This window comes from Solea senegalensis, linkage group LG3, assembly GCF_019176455.1.
Source record: "Solea senegalensis isolate Sse05_10M linkage group LG3, IFAPA_SoseM_1, whole genome shotgun sequence".
NCBI classification, from domain to species: domain Eukaryota; kingdom Metazoa; phylum Chordata; class Actinopteri; order Pleuronectiformes; family Soleidae; genus Solea; species Solea senegalensis.
Window position 1 is genome coordinate 6,653,773 of NC_058023.1, and position 10,979 is coordinate 6,664,751.

Below are 10,979 nucleotides of genomic sequence, written 5' to 3' on the forward strand. Positions count from 1 at the left end.
AACTACGCATTCAACTTCCCATCAAATTTTTAGCAAAGGTTTGGGACATAACCCAAGGTAGAATCCATTAAATTCTGCAAAGGGTTGGGACATAACCCAAGGTAGAATCCATTAAATTCTGCAAAGGGTTGGGTCATAACCTAAAGAAGAACCTGTGGATTTGTTTGGGACATTACATGTGGAAGATTCCAAGAAAACTTGTTGAGGGGTTGGGACATGACACAAGGAAGAACCTATGAAAGTCTGGGAAGAGTTGGGCCATAACCTGAAGTAGAACCTATGAAATTTTGTTGAGGGTTGGAACATAACCCAAAGACAAACCTATGGAATTTTGTTGAGGGTTGGAACATAACATAAAGAAGAACCCATGAAGTTTTGTGGATGTTTGGGACATTACACGAGGAAGATCCCAAGAAGTCTTGCCAAGGGTTTGGGACACGACACAAGAAACAACCTATGAAAGTCTGCAAAGGGTCGGGACATAACCCGAAGAAGAACCTCTGAAATTTTGTTGAGGGTTGGGACAAACTAAGGAAGAACCCATCGAATTCTGCAAAGGGTTGGGACATAACCCAAATAAAAACCTATGAAATTTTGTAAAGGGTTGGAACACAACCTGAAGAAGAATCTATGGAGTTCTGTGGATGTTTGGGACACAACACGTGGAAGATTCCAATAAATCTTGTTGAGGGTTTGGCACAAGGAACAACCTATGAAAGTCTGCAAAGAGTTGGGACATATCCTGAAGAAGGATCTATGAGGTTTTGTTGAGGGTTGGGACAACCTAAGGAAGAACCCATGTTATTCTGCAAAGGGTTAGTACATAACCTGAAGAACCTATGAAGTTTTGTTGAGGGACAACCTTCATGTTAGTACATAACATGAAGAAGAACCCATGACGTTTTGTGGATGTTCCAATACATTTTGGAGGGGGTTTGGGACACAACACGAGGAAGAACTTTTCTTTTTTTGTGTTAACTTTTCTCCAAAATACTGTATAAATTATGAAAATACATAACAAATTTTCTTCAATAGTAGCTGAGCTACTCTTATCTTTTCCCACAAATCAACAGGTGAACCAGTGCTCAGAGTGGTGCGGCTGAGCTGCTGAGAGAGAGAAACAGGATGTAGCATTTTTAACTGCTATGCTCCTTAAGAGGCTGGCGTAATTAACTCGGACACTTTAACGGCAAACTAAACGCACTTATTTATTTACCAGGACACAGCCAAAATGGAAACCTCGGATCTTACGAGCGCATCAATATTGACGGTGATGAGATTGTTGTGTCAAAGGCAAACTGGATAAACAAATATAAAACAGCAGTAATGGAGTTGTAGCTAATCAGATGCGACATTTACAACACCTCTGCGTGTTTTAATCAGCTTTAGTGCTTTTGAAAACCCTCTGAGGACATTAAGTGCAACTGCAGGAGCATTTGATTTCTTCACAAAGAGAATATTTTCAGGAAAATCGACACATTTTACTTTGATTTTCTTTCAGTTTGGGATATGTATCCCTAAGTGCTCTGACTTCCTCGCCTCTGACTCAACAAAAATGTCCACTGCATTTCTCTTGCTCATTAGCGTTCACAGATTTGCTGCTGGAGTCTCTGTGTTGGCCTTGCTTCGACCTGTTCCAGCTATCGGCCTGTCTCTCTCTTCCCACAGTGTGACCCCGTCACAGGCACAGATCTGTTTGGGGTTTTGGAAAAGACCGGCAGATCGAGCAATGATTCCACAGGCCAATCTGTAAACGAAAAGAGACAGAAGAATGATAGACTGCTGGTCACATACTGTATAAAGGGCTCCCATACATTGGCTGACATCAAATTCAAGCACTTTTCCAGGACCAATTCCCTCAAATTCAATGTGCTGACACAGCTTAAGATGGGAGGGCAACTTGTAAGAGTCGCCTTGCCCATGGTGTCCACTTTTACTGATTTGCAGCACGCTCAGCATCCGGACAAGTGGGATCTTGGTCAAAGTCAGTCTTTGTGATTTTCTTTGGTGAGACAGAAATCTTGGAATGCGAATTTGGGATTGCAAGGGAAAGCCCAACTACGTCTTAAAGGTCATCATACAACAGATACTGTGTTGTATTTGCATTTTCAATAATGAAAGCCATTTATCGCAGATGACGGGTCGCCTTAAGTGATTTTTGTATTCCCGTAGCAGCCTCCACATTAAAGAACAGGTTTTTTTTTCACGCTTTTGCGGTGAGCTCGACAAATGTAACAAAAGCATCACTTCCACGGAACTCAACTTCTCTCGGAGTCGATGGAGCAGTGGGCGAGTGTGGACGCTGGGCTTCAGTGTATTCACGTAAGAGTTTATGGATAAAGTACTGGGCCTGAAATGAGCTTCCCCCTGTTTCAAAGCCCAGCCACTGGTGTGAATCCTGTGTATATAAAAATGGATATAGTCTTCGAGTGGTGAAACAAACTTTGGTTCGCGACTGACCCACCTTTCCCCAGAGTTTCCCGTCTGTTTGGAGAGAGGGTGAGCGCCACGGCCCAAGTCATCCTCCCCCGCATCCACCACCAGTGACCGGCCAATCACATCCCATACCTGCAGCGAGGGATTTCGTAAACAGGACATTTAAAAAAATAAAACTAAAACTTCCATCTGGCGTTGTTTTCACTAGTAGGTGTTGAAATGTGACATCCAAACCATAATTTCACTCCATTTTCTGTAACTGCGTGTGAGTTACCTTTAGTTGAGTGTCTTCTAGTCTAAATGAGGCTCTGCCATCTGCCTCGGCAACGATGTTTCCCAGATCACCTGCATGCTGCACAACAACACTGCATGTGAGAATCACATAGGAACAGTCAGGAAGAACTGCAGCAGCGCTTCACTGAAAACTTCTGAAAAACACATCAAAATGGCACCCAAGGGACAAAGTTGGCAATCTGAGAGGAATATCACATCTTCCATTTAGCTTTGGGTTTATGTTGTATTTCAACTTGTGAGTGATTGTATCAACATTCATTATACAGGAGTATTTTTTTTTTACATACTGAAAGTGTATTTACTGAAAGTTGTTTACCTTTTGCTTCTGTCACACTGAATGATTTGGTGAGGTGGCTCGGATCAAATAAATGAGCAGTTATAGGGAAAGTTTCCTGCGTAGCACTCAGTAGAACAAATACATATATGATCGTACCCTTTCAGGGTCTCCTGGACCACCGTGTTGTCTTCCACAGGGGTTAAAGTGCTCCCCACAACTGCAGGACAGGAGAAATTGCAATATTAGCGTTTAATGTTTCTCTGTATCCAAATTGGAGCTTTTAAAACTCCTAAAATAAACTTTCTGGTTCCCAATAATGCAGAAAATATGCCCTGATAATTAAGCGTCTGTTGATGCACTGGACCGACCTGTTGCAGTCCTGTGTGAGGTCGCCCAGGGTGTGAACATGGAGGCCGTGGAGTCCAGGCTCCAACCCATCGATGGTTCCATCAATCAAACAGCGCTCCGTCGATAACTGCAGGAAACGCACCACACCCTGGATGTTTCCTGCACCGGCCAACATGGCCACAGCTGTACCCAAGTCTGAGAGAGAGAAGAATCACAAGACTCATCGTCAAAACGTCTTAATGTCACAACAGAGGGAAGAAGCCAGAAAAAACCGAAAAGTAATATTAATCAAAACGGTTGGTGATTATTTCAGTAAATCGTAATAATAACTACCACCAAAATATCCAATATTTCGCTTATGTACGTGAACCTGTAACCTTCTAATCCGAAATCTAACAATAAATTGGACAGACTAAATCTGCAAACGCGACATTTTTGCATACAGGTTTTTAATCCAAATACAGCTCATTGATGATGTCAGCCATGGTTTCTCGCTTTACTCGCTCTGTGTGCTTCTTCCGGCTCACCTGCTCAGTCTTGCTTTTGCAAAAACAAAATACCACTATACTATATACTATACTCTAGGGAGAGAGAGAGAGACTGAGAGAGAGAGAGTTGTGTGGAGCTGACGGGTGTAATCGTTTCTCACCTCGCTCTGATCCTCCGATGCCCTTTAACACGGCTCTGCGTCCGGTGCTTTCAATCATAGCCTGAACCTGAGCGATGGTCAGAGCGGATTCCACCAACACCTCCTCCCTGCTCACATCGATGCTGAACGACTTCACTCCTGCAAACACAGGAAACTGACACCGACGTCCACTTTTGGCGCTTTTCCACTGTACAGTTCTGGCATGTCTCGCCTTCGCTTCCATGGCACAGCATGGTTTTCCATTACTATAGTAACTCCTCAACCTGGGAATGAGTCATCATAGCATGGCTGCATGAAACACACACAAACTAGGGAGTAGTGACCGTTATTTTCAATGTAACTGAATCATTAGACTCAGTGAATTAAAAAGACTTGTTAACAGAATCAATCGGTTCTTCCTGCATCACTGGAGCACAGACTCCTTCTGACACAGACACTGAGCTGAAATACGGCGGAAGGGGTTGTGATGATATCAGCAGTGCTGTCACTAAATACATACATAATAAATTTCCTTGCTAAATGTTGGAGATTAACGCAAGTTTTCAGGATATTTTAAGTCTTTTTAACTGATCAGTGAACAGTTCGTACAGACTCTTCCAGTGGCGACACTCTCTGACCAATCAGTGGCCGACAGTCTGACGACGTCACATTTTAGTGTCGGCTCAGCTCGCTTGGAACCTCGCTAGAGCAGGTACTAAAAAAAGTACTATCACTAATGGAAAAGCAAAATAAAAAAACGTGCACAGTCGAACCGTGCTGGAACTGGGTAGTTAAATTATGAATCATGTCAAGTGACAGATAACAGTTTACATATTCTCCTGTGTTATTATGTTATGACGGATCAGTAACAGGCAGAAAAGAACTCTATAGACAGTTGTTATTATTAATAATCATGTTGTGTTCTCTCACCTGGTTTTCCCTCCAGAGCAGCTCTGACCTTCTGTGCACAAGTGTCACATGTCATCTGCACAGCAAACTCCAGCTGTGGAGGAGAAAACACAAACATATCTGTATCTTCACAGTAAATAACCTAGTTTGACACAATATAATATAATAATTATAATAATTTTGTAGTTTAATAATACAACAGTACTTCTGTACTTCAATATCCATAGTTTAATAGTGTATTAATAGAATGTCTGCAGTTTAGCAGTGCGTCTGTAGTGTAACAGTACACAACCAGTGTATCTGTAGTTATATACACAGTGAATCTGAGGTTAAATAATATATAAACATTATATCTTTGCTTTATATAACCAGTGCATCCTTAGTTCAACATAGTTTAACACAAAATAAACAGTGATTAGTGGGATTATCTGTAGATTAACACAACAACAGTGGTGGAGTTGGAGTTAAATTATGCAAAAAGACTATCTGTAATTCAATATCTGTAGTTTAACAGGACATTAAGGCTGTATCTGTAATTAAACAATATATAAACATATCTGTGGTAACATATATCAACAGCATAGCTACAGTTTAGCATTATATACACAGTATGTCTGTAGTATAACAGTATAGTGAGATTGTGCTTGTAGTTTAACAGTATAATAACGGTATACATGTATCTGTATTTTAACAGTATAAGCTTGTACTTGTAGTCTAGCAGTATATAAACAACATATCTGTAGTTTAACAGTTCAAGTAAGTCACATCACACAGCGGTTGCACTGTAATAATCGTCACAACATCCCTGAAAGACGCGCAGTTTTTCCCTGTTTATGCTGAAATGTACGCTGTCGTTTGCGACAAGAACGCGTGTCAAACCTTTGTTGGTCTGTCAGTGTCCATGTTGTGTCCACACTTCGCCGCCTGTGCGACAAAAACGGACTGAAAAAGACAACTTCCTACTTTTTTAACAGCGGAAGCGAACCTGCTGCTGCGGCTACAGAGAGCCGCCATGTTTGTGAGGTCACAGTGACGTCGTCTCCTCGCGTTAGCACCCCCTGGTGGCGAGTTAGGGTTTCACATGAAAGTACAAAATACCATTTTATAGAAGGTGCACAAATGAACTCGTTTTATTTACTTTATTATATTAATCAAGTAAACATAATACATCATGATATAATATAACTCATTTACAGCCCTATCTGTAAAACCTGATATGATTTTGATGTGGTAAATTCCCAGAATGTTCCCAATTTAGAGAAGGTTCTCTAAAGGTTCCTAGAATGTTCTCATACTTGCACTCTTAGATAAATGAATAGGCAAAATAGATTGTGATACGATCAAAAGTTTTATTTTCAACAAACCAAAATATATACAAAAGTGTATACGAAATAATAACAACAAATCAAGCTTTTATATACAGTGCTTAACAAATGTATTAGACCACTATCCAATGTAAGGTTTATGCCACAACTGCCCTGATTCCTAATGGAATTGTTTTTATACATACACACACACACACACACATATATATAATATATATATATATATATATATATATGCATATATGAGGATCAAAGGGAGGATTTAATTTTATCCGGACAGAAGAAGATTGTATGGATGAAGCCAAACAAGCATGAAGGTTGTGGGCAGTGATGATGATGACTGCGTCCTCTATTTTAATTTCATAATGTGTACAATACAGATTGCCGCTGCAAAGTCAAACATGCGGCAGATTAAAGATGCATGTTTTTGTTGTGGGAGATCACCGCTAAGCTTCCACGTTTTTTATTAGAGGCTCAGAGCTGACGATTGCATGTGTGTGTGTGTGTGTGTGTGTGTGAGAGAGTATAAAGGGGCCACTTTATTAGGTACACCTGTTCTAATATACCGCTTTATCCGCCACACAAAAATTACAAAGACATACAGTCAATTCAAAATGTCCAACTAACCTAATCTGCTTGTTTTTGGACAAGGAAACTGGAAAAGCTGCCGTGTTACCCTCGAATTAATTTTTATAGCGTGGGCCTTGATGGTCATTAACTACGACTGAATAAATGTGTTTAAATTAAAAGGTTTAAAATTGCTGCTAAAAATAGGTATGACAGATTTTTACAAAACACTTATAAGGAATAAAACAAAGCCATGTGTGGTGCTTAAATGATATCGTATAGATAGCAGGTAATATAAACTGACCCAACACAATTTCCTTACTTTTTGTGCTAATATTGTGACATTTTATGTCACAAATTATGTTGTTATTTTACATCGAATACCACAAGACAAACCTTTCAAATACGAGATTACAATCTGATCACATGAATACAATAACATATAATCCAAATAAAGAACAATAAAAAGAAAGATTAAGAAAACAGAGCTGTACCCATTAATTGTTTCAGGTATATTAGGTTTATTTGATATTTTCTTGACCTGATTATGTTTTATATCTATCATTTGATTGTTATTGTTATTGCGTGTTATTTAATTTTAGCATGCAGTTCTGTGTTTTAGTGTAGTTTTGACGTGTTTTAAGAGTTGTTGTACTGTTCATGTAAAAGCCCAACTAGCAATAACTATGTTAACTCTATTGTCCCCATTTTAAATGACATTCTATTCTATTCTAATATACACTTTATGGTAATTATTGATCGTCTCGTTGGGTGTGGACGTCAGAGGGTTTTCAAATTTCAAACGCTGCTTTTCCACGACACAGTTCTAGCACGACTCGGCTCTTCTCATTTAAAATATAAATTATTATAAAACAATGCATTTGTATGTAACTGTTTACTGTACTGAGAGGTTTTGGACACCCCTGCCCTGGTCTAGGAGTTACGAAAATGAGAAGTACGCGTGACAAATCCAGACATAAATCTGAAGTGAAAGTTGCTTATTCGCTTGTTTGAACCCTGCAAAGTAACCAAAAGTTACACACTGCAGCTTTAATTCGGGCTCTTGTGTACTTGTCTTGTGAGGGAGTGACACAAAAAATCGTCGTCCCTGTGTGTGTGTGTGTCGCCACAGAAACACTCCTGTAATTGTGTCAAAACAACACTAAGAGGCCCGTGTTTTACACGGAAGACGACCCCGAGTGGCAGCTCGACCAGAACAGAGCCCCTACTGTATGTGGTGGCTCATTGGCGATGACCTTTGACCTCGGGTAACACGACCACAGGCTTTAAAGAGGGCGGAGCCACCAGTGTGCACCAGGCTGTGGAGCATGAACGCTGCCTTTTATGCCACACACACACACACACACATGCAGCTTTTCATGCATTCACTCCATGAGAATCTGTGTAAAACCTCCACGTTCAAAGGGAGAGAGCTGCGGCGACACCTGAGCCAGGAGGAGGAGGAGGGGGAGGAGGAGGAGTGTCATCAACGCTCACATCAGGAGTGCGATGTGAAAGCCACTTGAGCATGGCAGATTCAGAGAGAGAGTCGAGAGCAGAAAGCAGGACACGTCCCACTTTGATTTCGATTTCTGATTGAATACACAAAGTGATTTTGAGCCACACACAAAACACAAAATCTTACAAAATTGCTGTCACGATCCAACCTCTATAGACGTATATGTCAGACAACTCGCCGGCTCTTTTCATCATAAAAGTGAAGATGGTGAATAGATGTCGTGCCAAAACAGATCCAGAGAGACGGTGGACGTAAACGCTGTTAATAGTCCAATTGTAGTCAGACTAAGACAATCATTTGGTTTTCTTGATGTCATTAGTCTTACTAAAATCGAGCTAGTCTTAGTCGGATTAACGTACCTGGATAATGCGATTCATAGTCCAATTACTACTGCATGTATACGCTTTCGGCACATGCGTTGTTTTTCTGTGACACAAAGTCAAAAGGAAACTGAGTCAATACGCTGTAGCTTATAGAGCAGGGGTGTCAAACTCATTTTTGTTCAGGGGCCACATACAGCGCAATTTGATCTCAAGTGGGCCGGACCAGTAAAAATAGTAAAATAATAGCATAATAACCTATGAACAACAAGAACCCCTTGCTTTTTTTCTCCTTTGTTTTACATTTAATGACGGATATTTTTACAAAACATGACATTTCTTGAGAAATACAAGTGCAATTTCAACAATATCGTGCCTAAACGTACTATTTACACAGCACACTGGATCTAAAATAGCACAAACATTTAGTCACAGGTATCTGGAAGAGAAAAATATTGTATTTGACATTCCGTTTAGATTGTAATCGTAGTGTGAAATTTTAACAAATTCATCCTGTGGGCCGGATTGGACCCTCTGGCGGGCCGGATCTGGCCCCCGGGCCGTATGTTTGACACCCCTGTTATAGAGCGATACAGCGGCCTTGGCTCGATTAATACCGACTGCTATGAAACGCGCTCAGAGTGAACAGAAGAAGATGGAGCCATGGGCACAAACACAAGCAACACTGCCCTTTGCTAATGCTATATTATGCTAATGCAATCCAGTACAGAGAACGACGCTGTCTTTAGTCGGTAGACTCCAGAGTCTAATGCTTGTCATAAAGTCAGATTTCTCCAGGCAAACTTTCAGTGACTCTCTGGAGTAAGGTGACGTTAAGGAACATTCTCAAAATGTTCCAGAGTCTGATGGACGGGTCACACCCTCCACGACTGCTGTGGGGCAATCATTGACCATCTGTAGCCCTTGTCGGGTTGACGATTGGATGTTTAGCTTCATATATCTCATATGTATATGAAGCTTATTCCGCAAGTCACTTATTTCGGGCTTATCCACACATAAATAGAACGAAACGAGATTTGTCAATCCCTTCTTTTTGCTAGTAGTTTTTCCCCTTGAAAGAGTGTTTTTTTTTGTTTCTTAGCTTTCCTCGAAAGAGTGGTTTTGTTTGTTAGCATTTGCCCTTGTTTTTATCGGTATCTCCCTCTTATGAGTGGGTTTTTCGTTGCCCAAAATAAAAGATTGTTTACTTTTTACCTCATCTCCCGAGTCGTGCAATTGGGTCCAACAGGCACCCTGGATAGATCGCCAGTCCATAGTTTTTGGATTTTCTAGATATCACAAACAGTCTAGGAGGTACGGTAATGAGAAGTGCGCATGCCAAGTCCTGTCAGCAATGACGGGGATGGCAACAGAAGGGTTAACAAGCTCCGCCCCCTCCAGATACAATATTTGTCAATGACAAATGAACATCAAACATGAAAGCGATCCCAGGTGAACACATAATCCTTTTTCATTTGTTTTGTAACAGTGTTCTCTGATAATGGTTTGCACTTCCAGGCCACCGTACAAAATGGCTTTTCTCACAGTGTTGGATTCTCTACGGATGCTTCTGTGACTGTGACTCTTTTTATGTGCTCTTGTTATCAATTATATTGTAATTGATAACAACACAACACACTTCCCTGAACCTGAACTAAGACTTTCTGGGCTCCTGAAAACAAAGCAAACGGTGTTAAAGGAGGAGGAGGAGGAGGAGGAAGAGGTCTCGAATAATGCATGAGGGAGGCCCCATTCCTGAGTGAGCCTGGGGGCCCCACAAATCACTGAATGTGCCCCTGCTGGCTAAACATTTACATTTCCGTCTGCTATCACCCTTCAGTTCATATTCAAATGAGCTGTAATGGCGTGACTGGTAATGTGATGCTGGGACAACAAAGCAGCATTAAAGTTGCATTAGTGTGGTAATGTAAGTACAAATACTTTTACTGTTACTGTTACTGTACTCAAATTCACTTATCTGTACATTACTTTATAAACTCTACATTTCCTCTTGCTATCTTTGTTACTCATTACTACCAAATAAATGAGTGGATGGTCAGTTTGCGTTCACTGTGAGGACATTTTTAGTCCGTCCTCAACTTCATTGGGCTTTCTGGCGCTTTAAATTGTGCTTTTCATTTGTACTGAATTTGAATTTGGATTTCCAAGGTCATGGATTTCCAAATCAAAAAACCTCGGCGGAACCTCGCCAAACCCCAGACACGGAATTCTAAAATGGCTGCCAGGATACAAACAACACTACTTTTGCATTTGAATTGTGGTTAGTTTAAAAATGAATCTGGTCCCAGTGAGGATTACTGGCAGAACCTGATTTCTGAGGATCTGATTTTAAGTT

The 10,979-nt window shown here is 40.7% G+C and overlaps 2 protein-coding genes across 20 annotated transcripts in view; both read right to left on the bottom strand.

Moving 5' to 3' along the window:
• LOC122766468 (calcium/calmodulin-dependent protein kinase type II delta chain) overlaps positions 1-10,979 on the bottom strand; it is a 557,529-nt gene that overhangs the window by 273,542 nt on the left and 273,008 nt on the right. The window lies entirely within an intron of this gene.
• On the bottom strand, positions 77-5,907 carry LOC122766479 (copper chaperone for superoxide dismutase-like). Its single transcript, XM_044021383.1, has 8 exons — positions 5,772-5,907; positions 4,914-4,986; positions 4,005-4,142; positions 3,376-3,550; positions 3,164-3,224; positions 2,711-2,788; positions 2,465-2,568; positions 77-1,747 (listed from the first exon to the last, which is right to left on the bottom strand). The coding sequence occupies exons 1-8, from the start codon at positions 5,904-5,906 to the stop codon at positions 1,588-1,590; spliced, it is 924 nt and encodes a 307-aa protein (XP_043877318.1). The 5' UTR covers position 5,907; the 3' UTR covers positions 77-1,587.

Bases quoted from the DNA above. Each gene is read 5' to 3' on its own strand.
- LOC122766479 (XM_044021383.1), bottom strand. From the start codon at position 5,906: ATGGCGGCTCTCTGTAGCCGCAGCAGCAGGTTCGCTTCCGCTGTTAAA. The intron at 4,987-5,771 runs GTTTGACACGCG...TCTCCTCCACAG, and splicing joins ACACTGACAGACCAACAAAG to CTGGAGTTTGCTGTGCAGAT. The intron at 3,551-4,004 runs GTGAGAAACGAT...TCTCTCTCTCAG, and splicing joins CATCGGAGGATCAGAGCGAG to ACTTGGGTACAGCTGTGGCC.